At 35.9% G+C, this 25,300-nt stretch overlaps 3 protein-coding genes across 9 annotated transcripts in view; 2 read left to right on the top strand and 1 right to left on the bottom strand.

The window, feature by feature from the left end:
• The first annotated feature begins 5,293 nt into the window (after positions 1-5,293).
• LOC113045011 (homeobox protein Dlx4a) lies at positions 5,294-11,105 on the top strand. The gene is made up of 3 exons (XM_026205113.1): positions 5,294-5,776; positions 6,777-6,970; positions 10,567-11,105. The coding sequence occupies exons 1-3, from the start codon at positions 5,473-5,475 to the stop codon at positions 10,816-10,818; spliced, it is 750 nt and encodes a 249-aa protein (XP_026060898.1). The 5' UTR covers positions 5,294-5,472; the 3' UTR covers positions 10,819-11,105.
• A 495-nt stretch (positions 11,106-11,600) lies between these two features.
• Positions 11,601-13,960, top strand: dusp3b (dual specificity phosphatase 3b). The gene is made up of 3 exons (XM_026219072.1): positions 11,601-11,967; positions 12,258-12,481; positions 13,746-13,960. Exons 1-3 carry the CDS (start codon positions 11,846-11,848, stop codon positions 13,958-13,960), a joined length of 561 nt encoding a protein of 186 aa, XP_026074857.1. The 5' UTR covers positions 11,601-11,845.
• A 3,278-nt stretch (positions 13,961-17,238) lies between these two features.
• The window catches only part of LOC113044983 (thyroid hormone receptor alpha-A), a 29,091-nt gene continuing 21,029 nt past the window's right edge, over positions 17,239-25,300 (bottom strand). For 6 of the 7 annotated variants that reach the window (XM_026205081.1, XM_026205053.1, XM_026205044.1 and 3 more), the window contains 4 exons: positions 25,014-25,219; positions 23,733-23,876; positions 22,446-22,704; positions 17,239-20,359 (listed from right to left, as the gene is read on the bottom strand). In XM_026205081.1, the coding sequence (XP_026060866.1) occupies positions 20,109-20,359; positions 22,446-22,704; positions 23,733-23,876; positions 25,014-25,219 (860 nt within the window). In that variant the 3' untranslated portion in view covers positions 17,239-20,108. The other variant, XM_026205101.1, reaches the window with a different exon arrangement.

Raw genomic sequence — 25,300 nt, 5'->3', positions numbered from 1 at the left:
CTGTTGTGCGTCTCTGAGCAACACACAGCATCACATTTATAAAGTGAGCTGGTTACTTCATTCCTGAATGAATCAGTCAACTATTGGTCAATTGGTCGTAGAGACCATTGGTGGCAGTGGGTCTACAATCTACTTAGATTACAATGCTTTTAGGAAATACAGCCCAGATTTGGTCACCAGGCAATGACTTGAACAATAAATACTGAGACGTTCGTTGGTTTATTTCAGGCCGCTGTAGCCTAAAGGATTATGTGTAATATTTTTATGTTGAATCAATATTGGGTTTAAATTATCTGTGGGGGTATTTCCACAGCCAAATGTAATTTGCACTAATTTAGATTAATTAATTGCCACATCTTGTAGAAAGAGAGAGAGAGAGAGAGAGAGAGAGGGAAGTAACTACAACTTTCAAAAATCTATTTAAGTAAATATATATCTTAAAAACATATTTTAGTATAAAATTTTTAGATATATTGATGGATGATGGATAGATTAGATTAATTAGATGTATTAAATGGATGGATGGATGGATGGATGGATGGATGGATGGATGAATGGATGGATGGATGGATGGATGGATGAATGGATGGATGGATGAATGGATGGATGGATGATAAGCACAGATCATCTCTATCCTCAGGGTTGGTAGGTCAGACATTTCTCCCAAATGCTGTGCCCTTCACAGCCTCTTTTCTTGCCATACAGCTCCCCCAGGCTTGGGTAAACCTGCCAAAGCCGGCTCCCAGATGGCAGATCATGGAGAGAGAGAAAGAAGATAGAAATAAAATGAGCACACAGTGTAAGGTAGAGAGAGAACTTCGGCAATGTTCAAAGGCAAAATGAGTTCACATCAACACCTTTGATGTTCCTGGCAGCTGCCAGACAGAAGGAGACAATCTGTCTCTCTGGTGAACCGCCCAGCTTGAGCAATGCCTTGAAACCACCCAAAACCCTGCAGCTAGATTTAAAACACATTCACAGACTGAAACATGCTCATCAAGCACCTTAATTACACTGACAGGTAAAGGCATCTGAGACACCAGTGAGGTGCAGAGTCTCCAGGTCAGTCTTGAATGCTGACACCTCTCAAATTCACTTTTACCATTTAGCATTGACAAAAGACTGAATATCTGGACTATTGTTCAAACTAATTGCCATTTACAAGATAAGTAACTCATTCTTCCCAGGAAAGCTGAATTGTGCTTGATGATCATTCAAGTCTGTTGCATGTATTGAGCTCAGTGATTATTGTGTCAGAGGACGAGTTTTACCCAGTAGACCTAAGAAAACTACACTCTTAAAAAACTGTTTGTTGAGTCAACTTAAAACAAAATTGTTTCCCTGCAGCCTTAAATTTTTTGTTATATTAAAAAAATATGTATCGGTGTGATTCAGTTGTAGCAACATGCTTTTTTGAGTTGAAATACATTTTCTTGTTGCTGGAAAATTGATAAAAAATTAGTTATGTTTATGTCTATTTTTTTTTAAGTGTACAAAGTCATTTGGTGCAAAGTGCATATATTGTGTGTATTTTTATTTCATTTTTATTTATTTTTTGTTTATTTCTGTTGTAGTAACACATTTCAACAACATATTATTTTTTTTTCTTTACGGAGAAAGAGTTAAATCAAACTATGATTTATTTATTTTTATTTCATTTTTATTTATTTTTTGTTTATTTCTGTTGTGGTAACACACTTCAACAACATATTCTTTTTTTTCTTTAAGGAGAAAGAGTTAAATCAAACAAGTGTCAAACGACTGTATTAATCCTATTAGATGATTCGTTCTGGTTTATAACTGAAAATAAAGAATGCTTGTATACAGGTGATCTATTATTTTGGTCTATATAGGAGTGCATGGTCTCTTAACGAGAAGACAAAAACGCACACTCCAAAGTTGAAGTGCTCCAGATATGATTTCACATCATTTTATAAATCGTTCATAAAATATACCAGTCCGACTGATAATGCTGACAGAATTATAATTAATTAGTCTGTGTATCTATCTATCTATCTATCTATCTATCTATCTATCTATCTATCTATCTATCTATCTATCTATCTATCTATATATGTATCTGTCTGTCTGATTTTACGCAAGAATTTATTGTTTTACTTTTATAACACAATACTGAACATTTTCCCTTAAAGAGAACACTCTTGCTAAAACAATAATAGCATAATAGCTACCTGCGGTTTAGCCAGCAAATAATTAACGTCTTTATAATAAATCAGCCTACACCCAAGTTGTTTCATAAAACATAATACCGAGAAGAATTCGTTCACGACAACATCCAGTCTTGAAAACAAAGCAAAAAATGATTGTCAAACTACCTCGTTAAAACTGACATAGGCCTACATTTAGACAGAAACACATGAAATATTATACATAAACGAGGATGTGTCTAGTGTCTAGTGCAATATAATTATAGGATAAGTTTATTTTAGATGTGGGTTGCTACGCCTGCATTTAAATTATGATTACCTTCCATAAGATGGATAACAGGGTGATTCTTTATAATGATGAAATAGTGCATGCAGATTAATCGAGTCTCCTCATCGAGCAGGTTCATTTCATCCATCGCGATGAAACCAGGACAAAATAAATCAAATGTTTGGAAACCGCTAGAAATCCCTTTAGCGGAAGATGTTTATGGTCAGCGTCACGGGACATATTTAGATTATTCTTCATTTTTGTACTGCAGAGGACAGTAGTTTTTATTGGCTCATAAATAAATAATTTATATTTCATATTTTTAAGCATATAATATTTTTTTTAATTTCAATGCGATTTTGAAAGTAAACATGAGCATTTCGGACCATTCGTATTTTAAATCAGGCTATTAATGATAAACGAGAGGGTTGCGTTAATAATGAATAAATAACGACATTCACTTGGCATTGTCATTAGAAAAGATTGTAGGTGTGAGTAAACTTTTAGGTAGGACTAGCCTACATTTGCGTCGAAATGTCATACTTGTGTATCACTCCATGCTTAGCCCAACTGATGGACAACGGATCCACACCTATTTACGACTTACTTCAAAGACTTTGAATTGCCTGTCAATTAAACAAATTATCTAAATGGTCATGCCTTACTATTATCTCACATATTTCAAAGCAAAATAATTTCCAACAAAGCAGTCTACTTAAATTTCTCCTTAACATTCTCTTTCAGTATCGATTATAGGCCTTGTGATTTATTCCCTCCTCATCCACTGGAGTTCACCATCAGCAGAGCATTTATCAGCTCTGGGCTTCGTGAAACATGCGCCATATAGCATTATCGCCTGGCCTCAAATCAAAGATGACATAAACTCACCTACACAATACAGTGTGCAGTGTGCAGAAATATACACACACCAGTAGAGAGACACACACACTGAGGACGCCAGCTAGTCTGGCCTAAGATGAGAAGTATTGTTATTAACCTCTTTCCCTCCAGTGTGAATGAAAACCAAAGTGAGGGTATAAGTCCTTGTGTTATGACTTCAGGGGCACGTTTTGTTCTCCTCTATAATGTACACATAATTACAGACTGGGATGGAGTATACACTTTCTTTCTCTGAGTCTGTCGCTATCCTCTCTTTCTCTCTTACTGTGGCCCATGGTCTTATCTCTATCCTACACTTTCTTTATCCTTCATATCTCCCTCTCCTTCTTTCCCTTATGGTATCACATTTTGTCAAAGCAGTGCTTAGTCAATCATAGAGGATTATGACATGCTGGCCCATACTGTTCAGCTCGAATACCAACTATTGTTAAAATATTTCTTTCTCTTTTAGCTGCAGTGCTCATGTAATCATGTGTTCAAATTAAAACTTTGTCTAGAAATATAAAATAACATTTGAATAGGTTGTCATGTTTTCAGACAGCATACAGCGCGGTTGGTTCTTCCTGGAGTGTTGCCGTTAAAGGTCAGGTTTCAGGCTTCAGGACTGAGCATCGAGGCTGGGCGTGTCGGGACGGTTGGTTGTACCTGTGTGTTGAGGAATGTTGGCATAAGATAAAAGTACCTATAATTTGTGTAATTCTGTCGTAACGTCACTATTTTGGTTTAACAACACGTGTGCTTCAAGCAAAACATGTAACAACCTCGCGCATCAATAGCGGTTCTTTTCAACGCTTCTCCTCTGGAGCGCGATAAAAATGAGTTTTATCTCTGGGAGGCTACTTTCACTTAATCCTGTGTGTCTGATTTCGTTATACAATAATTTCAATGAATAGGCTACTGTTAAACTGGTTGACTAAAATAACGTAATCGGATTCCTGTTGAAACTTTCCCTGTATCCTCAAAATATTAACTTTAGTAATTTTAACGAAAGATCTCAGTCATACGGTAAATAAATAAAAAAATTATTTTACAAATATAATATATATAATATATAATATATAATATATATATATATATATAGTTGTAAGTTATTGTAAGATATTTGTATAAAACTTATAATGGAAAAATATATATTGTTTGGAATTTAAAATAATTTTGTTGATAGCCTAATATTGTTTAAATTAGCCTACATTGTTTTATTCATGTAAAAGTTGTCTTACGTGTTTTAGAAGTGAAATGTTTAATAAGTAATTCTAGTTCCCAAAATTCCCTTAGAATTAGAATGCTTAATTCTAATAAATGTTAGTGCGTTAATTTCTTCCTTTTGTAGAAAAGTTTGTTTAATATTACCCTACATTTTATGTTTTATGGGCTGATGATTGTTGCATTATTTTAGTAGGCCTACAACGTCTGTTGATAGTGTTTCGTCTTTATGTTCACGTATTTTCATAACCAATGTTCATGTGCCTTTCCATATCACTGATGTTAAAAGACTTTAGGTTGCTAGCCATATAAAGCCTAAGTGAAAAACATGTAGTGAGTGAGTCCCAAAATCCCCGAAAATGTTCGAAACAACCAAAGTTGTCACTCACAAATTTTGGTTGGAAATTATATAACTACATATTTGCATAACCACTGCCCGCTGATTAATTTTATTTCTTAATGTTTATGAATCTTATCGTTAAGACTTTCTAATAATTTTTTGAGACGTTCCTTAAATGCAATTTTTGTACTTCTTGGTATTTATGGAATTAATCCAAAGTATCAAACGATTTTTGTTTGTTTGTTTTTGTTTTTTATCGTATTGATACATCTAAACCATTTGCTTGCAGCATGTGAATTGCGATGTGACGTGCATATTACACGAGTGACGTCATTGCGCCTGCAGAACTGACGAGAACGGCGCGTGCAGCCAATAAGAGAGCGCGTTCTCACTGCTGGAATTAACTCATGAGACTGTTGAGACTAACTTCACAGACCTCGTACAGTCAAAACAAAAGCAGACACATGAGCGTCGCCTTTTCACGGACATGGATATTTTTATTGAAGTTATTTAAATGATGGAAACCACATGACTCTCCTAAATAGATGCTGCTTTTTTATGGTGAATCGGTCTAATGGACATAACTCTAAAAAATGACTATGACTTCACTGTCTGAACGTTTGGTGGCTTCAGACCCCTCAAAATCGGCTTTTCTGGAGTTCAGTCACGGCTACCAGTCTCACCAGCAGCATTCCCCCGGTGTTTCTCACGCGCATTATCAGGTGCACGGTTTGCATCAAGGAGCACATTCGCAGTACGATGCAGCCTTCTCTTCGGGAGCTGCTTCGTACGGCCGCCCGCTCTCTTACCACTATCCCACCGCCCATCACCAATCCGGAGCTTACCTACCCTATCAACACAACAATCCAGTCGGTCACTCAAGAGTAGAGGATGCAGGTAAAGTGTGCTTTCATTTACTCTACCCCGAAACGTCTTAAAAAAGAAAAGAAAAAGAATCAACTACTAAATTCCGTGTTGCGCCAAAGTTAAGCTGGCTGAGAAAACTAGTTTTACAGGGCGCAGCATTCATGATTGATTTCTGAAGACAGAAATCCTTAATTTGGGATCGACACATAGGCCTGTGATTATTGCTCTTTACATTAAGTTTAATTACCGACCCATTTCTAATTAATAACGTGCCAAAATGTTTATATTTAATTTGTGAAATGGGTCAAATAAGACTCATTGCAAAGTTTATCTTCACAATTTTTAAAACCGGTTGAGCGCATTAAAAATCAAGAAGCCTATAAAGACAGAACAGAGCAAATAACAAATAACATGCTAAATCGTTAAATCATACTTTGTCAAAGGAAGGCTAATTGTAAACTATTTATCGATTATTTTAATAGTGAGCATATTTGCTTTAGTTGTACTCAACTCGAAGACATTTCGTGTTTTAATTTTTGTGTCAAATTATTGAACTTTGCTGGCTATACAGCCAACGCAATATGAATTAAAATACTGTAATGACTGTAATAACAAATCAAGTAATTTTCGTAACCTGCACACACACACACACACACACACACACACGGACTAATGTCTCGCGATTTATGTCTTTGAAACCTGTTTTTGGATTGCAAGATTAAAAAGAAAAGGAAAATAAATAATCACTGGCTCTTTTATTATTATTCATTATTTATCATTTTTTAATTCAAGTGAAATTTGACTATTATCCACACAGGAACACAGGAGTTTCAGCTCTACGTGTATATATTGAATGTAGTATAGTTTGGTAGTTTAAACCAAACGTCTTTTGCTGTTGACAATCCTTTTCTCCAGACAGAATGGCCTGCACATTTCTGAGAAATTGTTTATTTTCTGTAGTTTATTTAACAGTTATCAGTATACCTCCTATATTATTTTTTAAATATTATATTTAATCTTCTTACTCAAGATTCCGAGAAGCAAAGTTCCATTGAAAGTGGAGAGATCCGTCTGAACGGGAAGGGGAAGAAGATTCGCAAGCCCCGCACGATCTACTCGAGTTTACAGCTTCAGGCGCTCAACCAGCGCTTCCAGCAGACCCAGTACCTCGCGCTGCCGGAGCGCGCTGATCTGGCGGCCAAACTGGGCCTGACACAAACACAGGTACGTACACATGACAATACTTAATCAAAGATGGAGAATAACTTGGACTTTACGCCATGTGTTACGCATGCTTTTGTGGACCGTTCTGAAAGTAAATTGGTTCATAATAATAATAAAAGGTCGTTATTCTTTCTATAAATACCAGAAGTTTTTGGTCTTGTCTATAGGCTACAAACCAATGTGAAGACTTCAACAGGTAAACGTGGGAAGGCCTTTGTCATTGTACAAAGCAGAACGTTGGTGGCGCGTAAAGTGCATTGCACGTTCCCAAATACATCGTTAAAATATTAAGTAAAAATGTTCTAAAATAACAAAAGCCTCTATTTATCAGGGACAAAGGAACGAAAAATAAACGATAACAATGGAGGCATATTTAGCATTTTTATAGGAAATGCTATGTCGTCTACTAGCCTAAATTTGTGTATGTAAATATAGCAAAAAAAATGGGGTTTTGTAAAAAAAACCCGATTCTTTGCGAGCCGTGAAGCCACGGGATTAACATGACCGTCAAGTTAGAACTAGGCTCTCACGTTTATAAGCACAATTTCGAGTGATAGTCTATAGGCTATTCTTAATAATAGTTCTTATGAAAGTAATATATGACCCTGCAAAATGTTTTCACCCTTAATTTAGCAAACAAAGAAATAAATAGGCCTAAATAATAGTGAGCACGGGTCTCTTCTTCAATGGCAGTTTCTAATCTGGAAACCACACATGACACATATCTCACATATTATAGTCAAAACCGGATATTGCATATACTTAGACAACAAAGATACATTTATGAATGCAGATATAGTATGCGATTCTGCAGTGCGGATGTGACCATGGCTGTAGTATCCGGTTTTGTTCAGTTCTGTTCTGTTTCCAACCGCGAGCCCAATTTTAACTGCAGTGTTTCTGTATTTATTTCAGATTAAGTTGCTTTTATATAACTAAAGGGAGACTGTATGAATAGGCCTATAACTGTTTTTGTTCAGATTTATTTATATTAAGAAAGTAAATCATTATTGATTTACTGTATACTTATTACAGCAACAATTCCCTTGCAACAAGCCCATGTACACACATGCATTCTTAAAAAAAAGTCATTCTCATGACAGTTTTTTTTCATTTTTATCTATTTTTGCCAAACTTGCTTCTAGGGTTAATCTCTTTAAAGCATCAGTATTTAAATCAATATATTTCGACTTATTAAAGTGTAATTATTTCAACATTTAGTAGCTTCCAGTCTTTGGTCACAAGCTGTATGTCTATGTAGCTGAACAAATGTAAGAAATCTACTTCAACCTTATTTGACCCGTTTTACACGGTGGCCTAGTTCACCTGACTTCACCCTATATTTCAGTTACTATAATGAAAGGACACACTGAAGCTTCTAGAAAAATTACAAACCATCCACCCACACACAAAGTCTAACTTCGAAACAATAAAAACTTTTAATTAATCACAAAAACAACTTCTTCAACTAAAGGCACTTTACTTTTACGAAGAAAATGTTATGTTACCTTCACCTTTTATGAAGAAAATATTTATTTATTTTCTTTTTTCTAATAAAAAATGTCACATTAAAACGGTCTTGAAAATATTTTTTTCCATGTTATAGACTTCTTTTTTTATTCGGCTACTTTTCAAAAGCCTTTTTTTTTAGATGAATAGTTTGAAAGTCTGGGATTGGTATTGTTGCGAATACAAAGATATTAATTATTACATTTTTAAAACTATACAGAGTCAAAGAGAAAACACATTATGAATTGTTAAATTTTTATAATTGTAAACTTATTATGACCTTCATTCATACTAATTGCTCTTACTATCATTACTTTCTGTGTTAGAGTATAATTTCTGTGTAGCATATAAGAAACCTTCAATACTCTAATACATTATAAAAACTCAGTTATTTTGGTTTGGAAATGTATCACATATTTCATTGATTAGTGTTATCATTTTCTCTTGAGTACATTTACAAAAAAAAAAAAATTCTTTTCAGCAGGAAAATATTTAGCAGAAAAAAAAAAACACATATCAAAACTTTAATATGTGTTTGATAGTGTGTGGGCAGTTTGCAGAGCCAAGTACTCTTTACTCCAGGAAGAAAGTGTTGAATGTTGCCTGGCACCTCTTCCTGTTTTTAGTACAGGCGGCTCATTTAATCTATTTTTTTATAATAATACATGCAGACATCATTTTAGTGATAAAAATAAAGGCATCGCCACATGACAGAGTTTTTCTAAAGGCGGCAAGAGGAACATCACATAAAAAATAAATAAAAAATCAATTGTGAAATCCTAAATTAGAATAATTATTTTGGGTGTCAGCGTGCAGAGAAAATGTTAAAAGGGTAATTGGACTTTCACCCAGCTTAAAAGTCTCTTGAAAAACATCACTTTAATTATGTTTCATTATAGAAGATTTTACAGCTCTGTGGGTGTGACTTTGATTGTAAATTCACAATTAGTATGACTTTTCCACATTAGTAACACAATTAAGGAATTAAAAACACCAGAGTATAATATCAAGGCTACTTCATATCATATATTCTTAACTAAAAATAAATAAAATGAACATGCACAAGTGAATGCTAGGGAGGGTTCTGGTTAAAACTTTGGACTGATCAGAATTTTATTTGATCCAAAGAACTGTCAAGATCTTCTCACTTGTAGCATTTTTTTTTTCTTTTTTAGTAAAAAAAAATCATGCTGAGTCAAAACTCGCAGAGATTCACACTTAAAATGTCAGCTTGTGACATTTTGTTAATTCTGTGCTCTACAACTACAAAAAGACAAGAAAAAGCAGACTTCTCTGCTCTTGATTTTGTAAAAGTAAATAAAACAAAGAGCTAAAATGTTAGTAATTGTAGCTGAAAAAAAATACTTGCTTTGTTAATTTACCTTAACTAGTAAAAATGTAGTTTAATAGAACAAGTAAAATGAATGTAATTTTACTGTAAAACAGCAATGTTTCTGATAGAAATAATTACAATTTACTATGAAAACCTGTATATCAAAGATTAAATGTTCCTATATAGTAAAATGTGGTTTAAAAAAACAAAACAAATTCAATGTAATACTTTATTTACTTTTATAAATAAGATGCTTTCATGCTTTTTATATATATATAAAAAAGTTTGCATTAGTCTCAATGTGTTGCATTAGATTTGACTTTAATTATAATATTTATTCATTAAGCACATTTAAAACACAACTGAAGATGAACGAAATACTCTCCTATTATTATTATTAAAAGTTCTGTCTTATTAGGGTGTATTGACATTGTATATTGTTCATAATATCGCCAGTTTGTGGTCTATGTGTTTCTCTGACTGTGGTTTGTGTGTTTATTTTGATCAGTAACTTTATACAGTATCGCCATGGGGCCTTCTGTTTGACATTTTATCAGTTAATAAAAGGTTAATTATATATATGGTCTCAAATGTCCCCCTATATTTCCCACCTGAAAAGGGCTGTATGGTCCTACATGCATTTTGGTAATTCCTTCCAATCTTGCTTGACTAATGTGTTATGAATAATAAAAATAAAAAGTCCACAGATGGAAACGTGTTGTAACAAATACTAATCCAAATGCAAATGTTACAGGTAAAGATATGGTTCCAGAACAAGCGTTCCAAGTACAAAAAGATCATGAAGCATGGATCAGGTGGACCAGAAGGAGAACACCTTCAAGCAGCTTCTGCATCTGGAACACCATGTTCACCAGGAATGCCCCTGTGGGATGTTTCCATGTCAACCAAAGGTGCCCCCATCCACTCTGGAGGATATATGAACTCTTTTGGACACTGGTACCCTGGTCATCATCAAGACCCAATGGCCAGAACTCAGATGATGTGACGGGATGTTTAGGACAGTCTTGGACAGTTTATCGGCATCCCCTCGACTGATTCTACCAGTCCATGCTGTTTCAGATCACACCAGCCCTTTTTAGCACTACTCACTTACAGCCCAACTATCGTCGACTTCCTCCCCAGAATTGTTTTCATGAAGATTTACATTGCTGACATGATTTTGCTTGCAGGTTTTTGTGGTGGATTTTTTTTAAGAATGAATAAGTTACCTATTCTAAATGTGGATTTTGTAAACTCTTGTAAATTTGAATAAAATGCCATTGTCTGATTGCCATGCACGTCTATATTATATTTCAAAGCCTGCAACCTCAGTCATTCTTCTTGACTATATATCAAACTATTGCAAATATTTTCTCTTTGCTACAGCAGTCCTGAGAACCTGTTTTGGTTTCCAAACTTCTCAGTTTGACCTTTTTAATTAATGTGTTTGAATGTGCTTGATATTGCACTGTCAGGAATTTCAGAGTTTTATGTCCCTTTCATGTCACATGAATATGAATTTTTACAACTACAAATATTCCATCTTAGTTCATACAATACAAATCTAAAATTAACACAAAACAAATAAATGAAAGTTAAGTGAAAAATAAAGTGGCATACATAATAATATATATATATTTTTTAGATGAAGTAAAGCATGTCATGTCACATGACGTATAGCAAATTGATTTAATCTAAAAATCTCAAAAGTCTAAAAAAAAATCATTTTTTAAAGGCTATATTCCATCATGTTAAGACTTTCTGATGCCACCTAGTGGTTTGATAAAAGATGTGAGTGTTTGGCTGTAGGCAACTCTCTCTAGGCCTAACAACAAAAACAACTAACAGAAGAATCTGAACTACTTTTGAATTATGTTGAACTGAATACTGACCATTGGATTGAAAACACTAGATCATTATTTATTACTCTATAAGGAAACATAATGAAGATGGATCTGGATTAAAGAAAGTCAAGCACTGAGGCCTGAGGAACAGCATTTTCTACTTGAAAGGCAGTTTATCTTTAGCTGAACATGACAGACTATGAAGTGTCTGTTCAGCAGCTCAATGATCTGTTGACAGACGAAAACGGAGACTTCTGTATGCCCTCCAAACATTTCAATGAAGTTTACCCCGGGATACTCCTAGGAAATGAGTAAGTCCTCACACAGCCTCCAGATATGTAATGGGTGGATAATTTATTGTTTTCTTTCTTTAATTATAGCAGCAGTGCTAAACAAACATTTACATTTTGCAATCATACGTTCAGCCTTTCTTATCTGATACGTTGAGATTCAAAACATGTTCATGTATCCTGTTGCAAATTCTCATGGGCAAGTCTTTAAATAAACATGGCTATTTTCCATGTGTGAAGGACGCCCTCTAATGCTTGATGCTTTCAGACACTCATACTGATGTTGCTGTTATTTTACTGTATCTCACCAGGTCTGTAGCTACAAATGTAACCCGTCTGCATCAGCTGGGAGTGACACACATCCTCAATGCTGCACAAGGTCAATCGGACATGCATGTGAATACAGATGCAGAGTTCTATGCAGATACAGGGATCATCTACCATGGGATACCAGCCTTTGACACTGACCATTTTGACCTCAGCGTATATTTTGAAGAAGCTTCAAATTTCATTGAAAGAGCTTTGGCAATGAAAGGTCTGAAGGGTCTTGGTAAAATGCTTAAAATGAATATCTTTTTCTCCTCTGCCCGTTCAGTGGCGGTAGTGGTTAATGCACTTAGATACCCATTAATAAAACATAGTTCACACAAAAATGTTAATTCTGTCATTTATTCACCCTCACGAGTGAATGTCGAGTATGACTTTCTTTATTTTGAAGAATGTTGGCAATAAAACAGACATTTCTCAAATGATCTTCTTAGTACAAAGCCAGTCATATAAGTTTAGAAAGACATGAGGATGATTCAATTATGACAGAGTTTTCATTTTTGGAAGAATTATCTCTTTAGTATGCTTAATCTGTTTCAATGACCCACTAATAATACTGTTTGCTCTCACTGCTAATATGCTTCATTAACCTCAACTCTATAAGAAGGATTTATTTCTCCTACAGCAACCTGCTTTATCCAGACAACAATATAAGGTTAAAAAAATGCTGCTATCAAGAAAAATGATTGTGGGCATAAACAAGAAGTTATCGATCAATTTACAGTTTAGATGCAGTTATGTCTGTTTTTGTCCACCAGAGGAAGCATAACGGCTGCACGTTTTCAAGGCACACACAGTAAAGGTGTTTACTGCTTGAATGACCAATAGTTTGAGCGAATTATTCAATAACTCATTCAGAAAAGCGTCACGCTTGAATAAAAATGTGCTTTTGAATGAATGTGACTCGCCCATGAAGAAACTTCTTGCCTCTTACTGGCGTAATATGTAACCTGTAAAACAGATTTATGGAAAAATGGCGCGAATAAGCGGAGTGATACAGACAGTGAAAAGTTTGCTGGATTTGTATTAATCAGCCGTCTTGGAGCGCCGTTCGACCAATCAAATTCGAAGAATGTTGGCTAGATGAGTGAGTGAGTGATTAGATTAGATTATAAATTCTGTTCTTTTCAATAGGTTTCCTCTTAAGGCTTATTATCTTTTAGTTTTACTAACACTCTCATGACAAATTGTAGCTATTTTGCTTTTGGTGGATTTGTAAGCTCTCATAGTTGTTTTCGTAGGCTATTTTCTTGAGGGTTAGGTTTCCAAAAAATTCCTACACATCAATATTTCTACTCATTAAAATTCACATGAAACTCCTAAAAATAGTCTAGTTAGGTTTTCTTTAGCTTCTTCCACGACCACTGTTGAATGTCTTGACCTTAAAATCTTGAGTTTTATTATAATTGTATATGTTGCAATCAATGATATCCAATAAAATCGTCACAGTCTCTTGTTTTTTTTTTCTGTAGGTAAAGTGTATGTTCACTGTCAGAAAGGCTACAGTCGCTCGGCTGCGCTAGTCATCGCACACCTGATGCTGCAGCAAAGGATGGATGTCCGAGCTGCTGTGGCCACGGTGAGACAGAGACGCGAGATCGGGCCCAATGATGGGTTCCTGCGCCAGCTCTGCCAGCTCAACGACAGGCTGGAAGGTGAAGGAATGCTGGGTGTTGATAATACCTAAATATAAAAATATAAAATTATTAGTATCTAAATAAATGTTTGACTGTCAGTTAATCTGTTTTTATCATCTAAATTTTAGCAGTTGGCAAGATAATTCTTTGTCTTTGGTGTCTTCTGCCCTCTAGTGGTACTGTATTGGTGATCGTATGCAGTACAAAGTGTTAAATTAGTATTCAGGCACATATGGCCTCCTCTAGCTCTCTCTAGTCAATATACATAAGTATAGTTGCTCTAACACATTTATATTCCTGATATGTATTTGCTATAAAATCTAACCAGTCTTTCTCGTTATAGCTACTTATTTTGTGCCATAATTTCAAGTCCTTTTTGAGTAGCCAATGATAACAAATAATCAAACACAAGAGGTCTTCACAACAGACAACAATCATTTATTAAACATTTTTTTTAAAGTGAAAAGTAGCACACATACCTGAGTTACTTTTAAACCCCTCCCACATGTTTTGCTTTCGTCTGATTAAGTATTTTTTGATTGTATACCTGCAAATAGTATTTTTTATTTATTTATCAATCATTTCCACTTTGTCCCTGTGTGTGAAAATATAATCTGAATTGTTAAATTGGATACAGCATGCAAATTAATTGCTCAAAGCAAATATCTTGAACATATGTACATACTGACCAAGCCACAGTCCAATGATGGTCAGCGGTTTGAGAATCAGTCAAAATTGTTGATTGTTTTTTTTTTTTAAATAAAGAAAGTAAATAAAATAAACATACTCTGCATTGCACCCACTAATCCACTGAACAGAGATTCATTGTAGGGGAAAAACCTCACAGGTGTTTCACATCCATTACAGGTTTGTACTAGGACAGTTTCATAGAAGGAGAATGTACAATGCTACAAAGATGATTTAACAGTAATTCTGCAGCGCTGGACTAGATGGTGTATCACCGACCCATAAAGGAGAGGGCATCTTAACAACTTCCTGTATAAGCATAGCGTTCAAAATCGAGTAAAAGCACATGGATTATGCTTCACAAGCAAAGAAATGAACACAGACAAGCATCATTTGTGCAAGCATCAGTCTTTGTCATTTTATAGAGCTATTTATGAGAATGCAGATAAAATCATTGTTAAAGAAGAAAAATAAAAAAGCTAAAGATCATTTATCGAGCAGGGGTGCAAAACTCAGTTTTTGGAGGGCCACAGCCCTGCAGAGTTGAGCTTCTTTAATTAAACACCCAATCCAGCTAATCAAGTCCTTCAGGCTTATTTGAAAATCACATGGTATGCGAGTTGGAGCAGGATTGGAGCTAAACTCTGCGGGACTGCAGCCCTCCAGGAATTGAGTTCTGTACACTTGGTCTATTGCACTGAATGGGTTTACAGATCAATAGTGAGGTGTCTGCATTGAGGATGAGGATGTTTTCTTAAAGTAAGTGCGCAAGGTCCTGTTGTGTGTTAGACCATGTTGAATACTGTAGAGTGAGGTACTGGTGATGGTGGTTTACTTCTCAAAGAAACACAGATCTGCTGAAGATGTCTTTTTTTCTGACTGGAAAAAAAAATCTTAAAGTCTTTTGTTTCTAATTATATTAATTCCAGTCTGATCACATTATGGCAGTCTAAGATACTGGAGAGGTGAGAAGTGCTGTGTGTTTGACACAAATGTGACTTTAATAAGTCTATGCTGAACTCATCCTCTTATATCATTCACACGTGAGGTATGATGGTTTGAAATAACAGAAGTGCTCATTATTAAATCACTACGAGAGAATCTTGATATGGCAGACAGAGTAAATACTAATGAAAGGGGTCGAACCCAATTAAACACATGAGAAGCACAATGGCTGTCTATGCTGAGCACATCCACAGTACAGTTCAGATTGAAAAACGTACAAAAAAGCACAGTGTCTGACATCGACTTTAGTTTCGCTGTGTTTGAACAACTGCTCATCACAATCCGCTCACTTAATTAAAATTCACAGCCTGCGAATATGTCAATGTATGTCCACTCAACATAAAATACAGCAAGTGTACTAAAGAATGAGTGCTTTGTCTTTTACATTCCTCATCAGAAGATGGACAGAGTTGTTGTTGTTTTTTAGGAATGGTAGGTCTTCTTTTCAAACTTTTGGACCTCAAATATGACTTGCTACTTTGCAGACATGGACATTTATTGGGGCGTGTTAAAGGAGTCATATCATGCATTTTATTATTACTATTATTTACATTTATCCCCTGAGGTCCATTTATTGTTTTTTGCTCCGACAATAATAAAAATGTAGTTTGTAATGACTGTTTCTACATCTTCTTAATGATCCTTAAATTTTTTTGGCTTTAAGTCATAAACAGTTTATTTGCATGTGAAATGAGCAACAGGGCTTTGCTGTGCTCATCTGTAAACTGAATCCAATCTGCTCTGAAATGAATGTGTGCTGAAACCTTGTTACAAATTATGTTTCTTGAAAGAATATTTCATCAAAAAACGAAAATTTTGGGATTATTTACTAACCCTGTCTTTCCAGATTCTCTTACAAGACTTTTCCGTTCATCATCTGAACAGAATATTTTATTGTTTGTTTTTAAAATTCTCTCATCATTTTTCTACTGGACATTGCATTTCATGTTTGTTTGTTTTTTTTTTTGTTTTGTTTTTTGGGAGGGCAGGGGGCATTAAAGTACGCTTTTTGCACCTTTATAGATTGATATTTGATCAATATATGATGATGGGCAAAGTAGTGTAATCTATTAACTACACATAAAAACCCAAATTTTTACTTAAGTGCCATATCATGCCATGAAATATTTTGCATAAGACTGAATTAGCATTTTATGTAAATTTTGTTACTTATTTTAACGCTTTCAATTTACAGAGAGTAAAGAACATTTACATCATCAAAGAACATTTTCATTAAGTCTAGCCAGAGTTCAGGCACTCTCAAAAACTCCCATTAAAATCACTGAAGCACTTTACATTATGAAACGAATATCTTACATTCGTATGCACATCTGCACTTTTTGTTGTTTTTTGATGAGAGAATTTGCTAAATAATTCAGTCAGCGAGCAAGTGAACAAAACACTGTGTTTCAGTGATGACTCTTCTGCATGTCTCTGATTGGCCATTTCATTCATAAGCGCAACAGAATCGTTTCTGATTGGTTATCATGAAGCGGTGTACGAACGCGTCTGTCTCTGGCTCAGCGCCAGCCAGCGAAAGCAGGTTTGAATTTAGCAGCTGATGCTGTGCACTGAACGATCTAATCACACCAGTGTGATTGTATCAAATATATAAAAAATATTATTCAGCTATTTATTTTTTTTTTTTTTGTCGTTTGGAAGCTGCATTTAAAATCCACTTGGCTCAGAAATCTGAGGGGATACGTGCCACCTCACTTTGAATTGGCATGACGCCTCTGATTGAACTTTTTATTTAAAAAATATTATGATATGGCCCCTTTAAGAGTCAAAGTCTCAACCAATATATTCATGGTCTGGCTAAGTGTAAAGGACTGAAGTCTGCTCTAATAAAAGTGCTGTAATCTAGAACGTCCAGCAAAACAAATGGCTTTCTGATTCCCCGTCATCAAGAGCAGGGTCTGTGGGCTGAGCTGACCCTTGCTGGTGCAGAAGATTGTGATTGTGGGCAGTGCATGTCTGCAGTGCTGGTGGGTTAGATTGAGCCTGAGTCAGATGCATGGCCTCATGGGAGCTCCGTGCCTGAGTTTAGCTAGTCACAGTGAGTTTGTCCTTTCTGCCCTTTTGTTCCTCTGTGTCACTTTAAATGCAGTCTGCGTCTGAACCACAAAAAATAAGCTGGTAAGGGATGCTTTGGGGGTCTGATTGTGTCCTTTGCTGGGGAAGAGTGCATGAAAAGTTCTTGTGTGAGATGCACAGGGACCACAGAACTGGGCTGACAAAAATTGAGGTTTGTGTTATGCAGGAGCCATCTTCTTGTGCTGCTTCTTCAGCGCTTGCTTAAAACAAAATGATCTGCTAAGCAATCAGTTAGCTCTGTTAGAGCACAGTGAAATTCATTCAGCCCGGCTCATTCTTACTGTCCTCAGAAACAGAGAACAAGACTGACACTTGGTCCCACATCACAAGTGAAAGGGAAAGAAGTATACATACACATGAGTGAGGCTGCTATCACACACATGTGACTTTTTAGTGTAAATGTGCACGTTTATGTACAGGTTTAAGCAGGAATATATATGCATGAGCAGGTGAGGAATACAAACTGCGATGCATGGATGAGGGGTTCGTTCGAGTCTGTTTGAAGAGATGGAGAGGTAAGTGACACTCATTTAATCTTGCAAGAAGGTTGTGGAGAGTAAGTTCCCTACTTTCAAAGTCAGCATAGATGTAGTGTACAATGGGGCTTAAAGTCAGTTCTATTTTTAATTTCCCTCTCAAAACAGTGGATAGCCACAAACACAACTATAGTACTACCCTAAGGACCTGTCTGTCGCTATGCACTTTAAAATAAAAAAGGTATTGTATTAATTAAAAAATAAAATGAAATGTTGCAGATGAAACCAATGAGAGTCCTTGAAAATTAAATATTTTGCAACAATGATTGTTTGTGAGTTTTTCAGCAAAATAGCATTTAGTACATTACTGAATTAATGAAAAAATGGTTTTAGGTAAAACTTAAGTAGCATATTCCATATTGTGATATAAGTTTATGTGATTTTGATTAAACATAACAATGATACAATAAAAATGCATATATTTGCACTTATTAACAGTTTAAAAAAAAAGAACAATAACATGCATTTAGAAAACAAATTTTCATTTCATGTTGACTATAGAGTTTCTTTCTTCTGTTGAACACAAAAGAAGATATTTTGGACAATGTTGGAAACTAGACAGTTGATGGTAGTATTTTTTTCCATACTATGGAAGTCAATGGCTACCGTCAACTGTTTGGCTACCAACATTCTTCGAAATTTCTTCTTTTTGTTTTTTTTATTTTTATTTTTGAGTGAACTATCCCTTTAAAAGGGTTTAATTCAAAAGCACCTGAATGGCAAAAATATCGCCAAAGCCAAGATGGCTAAAATCGAACTGACTGTTAGCCCCATTGTACTCTATTATTAATCCCACATTTCAAATCTAGATTATGTTTTTTTTTTTTTTGCGTTTGAGGGGTGTAATACCACATTATTCTTTGAAGTTCTGTGTAATAACATGGTGCTACCATCCAATGAGACAGGTGAGTGGGAGCACAACGAGCGATCTGAAGGCCATAATGTGGAGGTGGATGTCTCGAACCACATCATATGTCTTAATAAGCACGTGCATCAATATGTCTGTACAAATGGGTAACACTAGGACAGATGAATACAGGAGGAAATACCTCACAACAGCTAAATGGGTCACATGTCAGAAAGCAACAAGAGGCTTTTCACAAAATGAGGTCACAAAATGTTCAGCTTAAGTAACATACAAGAGGATATGGTAGATAGGAAGGTATATGAGAACTGTAGATACTGCATTGGAAGTAGATAGATGGGTTAATGCAGGTAGAATTGTAAGCATACATACATGTATGGACATGTTGCTACATGTATGACTGTATGCTGGTGTATACGAGGTATGAGAAGTTCACGTAACATATTAATGTATGTACAGAGTGAACAAGTGCACACAGGTAGTTATGTTTACAAAGGAGATATTCTATGCGTGCAAAGAGGAAGCTGAATGCTAAAATACTACTGTAATCAGAGGAAAATCTTGCATTATTTTAAAGGCTAATCTTGTAGAGCCCATGTGTAGCTGTTCGATGTTGCTCATAGAAGTTTCCTCTGTCCTTATAACAACAGCTAGCATTTCCGAAACAGGTTATTAAACAGCTTTTGAATGTGTGGCTTTCTTTGTCACGCTTTTAAAATAAGCTCCTTCTGAGGTTGGGAGGTATGTTGGTATGAGAGGTAGGTTGATGCATGCTAGCATATTGTCTGTCTGTGGGAGGAATCTGAATGGTAAGTTACTGTAGGGTCAAAAGGTGTGGAGGCCGACAACCCAAAACATATCCCAGACAAAGCTGATGGTGCAAAATAAAGTACATGTCCTGGTTCGGCATTGCATTAGGATGCAAAAAATCAAATGCTTCTGGTATGCAAATTCACGACCAAGTTTTGCCCCCTTGTATCCCTCCCCAAGTTTCCCCGTGGCTCTCGGTCACACCTCCTGATCCTCGAAGACCTCTAGGAAGAGCGGGGGGAAGAGTTCTGTGGGACACTCCACTTTCATGTGCAGGAAGCGGCTGGCATGGCAGGCTCCGATCATGCGCAGGTTCGTCACCTTCATCAGAAGCTTGGGCCAGAAGTGTGAGATGTTGTGCTTGCGATGGTTGATGTAGTGCTCGAATGCTAACAAGTACATCTCCTGACACTTCTCGATCTTTTCCACACACGTGAGTCCGGAACGATCTGTGCAATGGAAAACTCAACTAATATTAAAGTGAATTCAGGCGGTCAAGATGCTGTCAGAGGTCATAACAGGAAAGTTAAAGGAAGCTGACAGGGATAGTTCACCCCAAAATGACAAATCTTTCATTATTTAATCACACTCATGTGGCTATAAACCTATATGCTGTTATTTCTTTCTGCTGAACACAAAAGAAAGATTCCTTGGTTTTTTTTGTGTGTGTCTGATAACTGGTATGCAGAATCAATATTTAAGAAATGTTATATTAAAAGGGTTCGGTTGAGGGGGTCTGATGCTAAGAGTTAATTACAGTATTAAAAGCTGGATTCTCATGCTAAACATGGCCAAAGTTTCAAAAAACGAATTGGACGTATGAAGGAGTATTTGTGTGCCAAATACACTCCCTCTGGGCTCGTATAAGTTTTGGGGAAAAAAATTCGAGCATGGCTCTTCATGACATCAACCAGAGCGAGAGCAAGAGCAGCCCATCAACGTGCTTCATTTGTGTCACAGAAGTCATCAGCAGCGCTGCACAGGACTTGCTCGAGAAGAATGTCTCCAAAGAAGTATTTCTGGATGTGAGGGAAAGATAATTTGTTTAACTTCCCAACGAACCCAGTGTTACGTGGACAGTGGACGCAGTTTGTTTTTCGGGGTAGCAACGAAATTTGGCAAGTGTTTTGCACCTTCAGTAAGGAATGTTTTACAAACAAGGCCCAGGTTGATGTTGTATTTGCAGACTGTTTGATACTGAAAGATGGAGCAGTCCACTGCACGCTTCCAGCTGTTTTCAGAGAGAAATGTAAAGCTGTATCTTTCTTTTATACTGTAAATCTGATGAAACTAGAGTCACTTTGGTGATATGAAGGATGCAATCCCACTATATTCATGCTCAAGATTAACATGAGATTGGCAGAAACTGTGTGTGTTATGTCTTCTTTAATGCTTTTTTGTACAGTGGTAAGTAATCACTAGACTAGAGGTTCTAACAGACTACTGTTATATTAAAAAGGTCATACATCAGGCATTTTTGTTATGCATGTCACTTGAGCATGAATGGACATTACATAAAAAAGGTTAATCATTTATGAAATATTTGAAATTAGATATTTGTAATGCCATTTTGGCCGTGATTTTTTTGACCCACGAGATGGTGCCATTTATCAGTAGAAACAATATTAAAGAAAAAAAAAAAACTGATTATATATACAATACCATTCAAAGGTTTGGGGTTGGTAAGATTTTTTCAAAGTTTCAAGTCTTTTCTGCTCACCAAGGTGGTATTTATTTGATCAAAAATACAGTAAAATTGTGAACCATATTGTGAAATATTACAATTGTGAGCTATTTTAAAATTATTTTATTATTCATGTGATGTCAAAGCTGAATGTTCATCAATTACTCCAGTTTTCAGTGTCACATGATCCTTCAGAAATTATGCTAATATGCTGATTTGCTGCTCAAGAAACATTGATTGATTGATTGATTTATTTAAAATGTTGCAAACAGCTGTGCTGATTAATATTTTTGCGGAAACTGTGATATATTTTTAAGGATTTTTTTTTGATGAATAGAAAGTTCAAAAGAACAGCACTTTTGATCAATTTAATGTATGTCTGCTGAGTAAAATCGTCATTTATACAAATAAAATTCTTACTGACCCCAAATGTTTGAATGGTACTGTATAATAATCACAAGAGCACAATTAAAGTAGTCCATAGGTCTTCTGAGGTAATATGTCTGTGAGGAACTATTCACTAATAAACCTCCTTCCCATTATAGCTCAAACATCATTAGTATTGTCACATGCATCAGATCATTCACAGTGCTTTTAAGAATGCCATATTTGATTTGAAAGCTTCAGTGACGGGAAATATTATCAGTGAACAATAACTTTGAAATTTCAAATGTAAACATTCTACTTTTGAGTTTCATCTTAGAAAAGAAAAAAAAAAAGCCCCAGTTTTGAAAGAAAATGAAGATGACGTGATGACAGGATCTTCATTTTTGGGTGAACTATCTCAAATCATAAAAGTTATGATTCTTAAGACCCTACATATGGCAGTAGCAGCTGACTGTCCGTCTCACCTGAGCTCATGAGCAGTACAGCCTGCAGCAGTGCCACCTCCGAGTCATCCAGGTTGAACTGTGACAGGCTCTTGCCCAAATCAAAGATGGCATCCGACACCACTCCTAACCCTCCATTCTTCAGCTGCTCTCGACTGACAGCCATCTCCCCGCTCAGGGTCAGCGTCTCACTCTCTGGGTCGTATCGCACCGCTGCGCGCAAGGACATGATCTCCATACAGCAGCCTTTCAGCAGGATGATCTGGTCTTCACAGGGCAGCTGGACACCAGAGGAAGACAATCAAGCACAGATTCTTGTGCTTTTACAGCTCGCATGACATCATTCCAGACCCCAAAACAAGGATGAACCAATATTCAGTTGTTATTTGTTGTTAGCTTTTTCACCTTGTCATAAGTATTGTCGAAACTGAAAGAATGATTTCTGATAGCATCACTAGGACCGAAAATAACAAATGTAATCTGTAATGTACTGCCACGACATAATTTTCCAGCAAAAGCTGTCTAGGAGTTTCTGATTAATTATAATAAATTCCATTTCTAATTTAAAGAAAAAAATTACACCTGTATGTGTGAAAAATTCAATACATTTAAAAGAGTTCTTTTCCATAAAAGTATTTAAAATGAGAGAAAACAGTACAAATCTAAATGTATAATTTTAGAAGTAATACATATAAATTAATTAGTAAAAATAACATTTGAAATATGTGTGTTTGTATTAGGGCCGGCCAAAATATTGGCAGTGTTCCTGGTTAAAATGTTGGGAAGCAGAAATCTGAATTTCTTCCTGAAAAGGGCAGAACAGTAGCCCTGCCTTTGACAATGACAAATCTGTTTTTTGTTGTTGTTTTTTTAATTGTCTTTTGAAATTCCTAGCACTATGAAATATCCTCGCTTATCCTCTCTTAGAGACTGCAATGTCCTCCGATGTAGCAGGTCAATAAGTGATGATCAGTGATCATTATGTGTTCACATGAGCAATTAGAGAGGCAAAATAAGTGATTCAAAGCACAGCCACAGCCTGGAATCACAGGTGGTGTTTTAATAAGGCCATTACTCATATCTGGTAGAAAACAAGGCAGATTTAAGACTAAGGAAACACACAGGCAGCCTCTATCATTCATACAAATTACACTGACATGCAGTTTTGGTTCAGAGAATGTACATTACAGCTGGAGCGGAGCAGATAACTTCTCTTTGTCAACTGATGCAATAATGTGGCATGGTGTTGTCTATGAAAATGTGTATTTATGGGAAACTCGGACATATAAAATAAAAACGGACACTGACCTCAGAGAACATGGGCAGTTTTTTGGCAAAGTCCACAACTCGTGTGATGGCAGGGGTGATGATCTTGGTGAACTCACTGAAAGCCTCCAGGTCGACTTTGTCGTTGTCTGATGTGGGGGCTGGAGACTGCCCGATGTCTTCTGGCTGAAAGACAAACCAAAATAGAGTGAAAAAAAAAAGAAAAATAAATCTGACAAATGTTAGTAATGAAATAAGGTTCAACACCAAGGATTTTCCCCCCTTTTTTCACATTTTGAGCATATTTACATTTCATTTGACCAACACTTGTATAAGTGAGATTATGTATGTTTTTGTAAAAGAATAAATAAATAAATGACTACTACTTTACCATAACATTTTAAAAGTTTGGAGTCAGTATTTGTTATTTTATGAAAGAAGTGAATATTTTACACTGCAAGAATTCATTATGTTGGTCACATGTGACAGTAAAGACATTTATAATGTTACAAAAATTTAATAAATGCATAAAATACATTAAATTATTTTAAACGTCTTATTCATCAAAGAATCCTGGAAAAAGGAAGTGTTACAATTCCCACAAACATATTAAACAGCACAGCTGTTTTCAACTTTGATAATAATAAGACATGTTTCTTGAGTAGGAAATCATCATTTAAGAGTGATTTTGGGAGGATTTTATGGCACTAAACACTGGAGTAATGATGCTGAACATTCAGCTTTGCTGTCACAGGATTAAACAGTATTTACACTAAAACAGAAAACACTTATTAAATTGTAGTATTTCACTGTATTACTGTATTTTCGATCAAATAATCGCAGCCTTGGTGATTATAAATCCCAGCCTTGATGATTATAAAATATGCTTTTAAAAAACAATTCCAAAATCTTACAGACTCCAGACTTTTGAGATTTGTTTCTACTTTTCAACCCATTCTAAGGCCATTTTCACATTTGGTTAGACTGAACTCATGCAAACTCGATCCGCTAGCATCCATGCCAGCCAAACAAACCAAACCAAATAGTTTGAGGGCCAATCCAGTGCTCTTTGATCACTGTCGGCAACTTTTCAATCCTGACAGACCACTCTGTGTAACAAAACTAGTTGCTAGGCAGCATGTGTTTTTAGAGCTCTGACATTCAAACACAAGCGGCACGATGAAGAAAAGATTCTCAAAAAAAAAAGCTGTAAGACGGACAATAGCTGGAGGTTATCAGTGATTCAGATGAGAACCTAACCGCCTGTTCAGTGTAGGCAATAAATCAATGCTTTGCATGTTCATACACAACCAGGACTCTTACTAGGAACTTGCGTTTTTGTTTCCAGTGAGGGCCTTGGGCATTGGTGTGGCGATGAGCCTCCGTCACCATACGAATGAGCTCCCACTCCGAGACGGTGGGCTCAGGTCGAGTGTGCAGTGTTTTCACCATCTCCTCTTTCTTCTTCCGTTCCCGGTTTTCCTCGATCAGACGCCTCTTGGCCACACGCTTTGAATCGTCCAGCACCACTGCCAGGGACACCAATCATTGCACAATCACTCATTTAATACCCTCAGTACTAAACAGGAAATGACAGGCAATGTTATGTA

This window comes from Carassius auratus, chromosome 3 (assembly GCF_003368295.1).
Source record: "Carassius auratus strain Wakin chromosome 3, ASM336829v1, whole genome shotgun sequence".
Taxonomy (NCBI): domain Eukaryota; kingdom Metazoa; phylum Chordata; class Actinopteri; order Cypriniformes; family Cyprinidae; genus Carassius; species Carassius auratus.
Note: the sequence above shows the minus strand (reverse complement) of the source record. Positions and strands in the feature narration are given on the sequence as shown.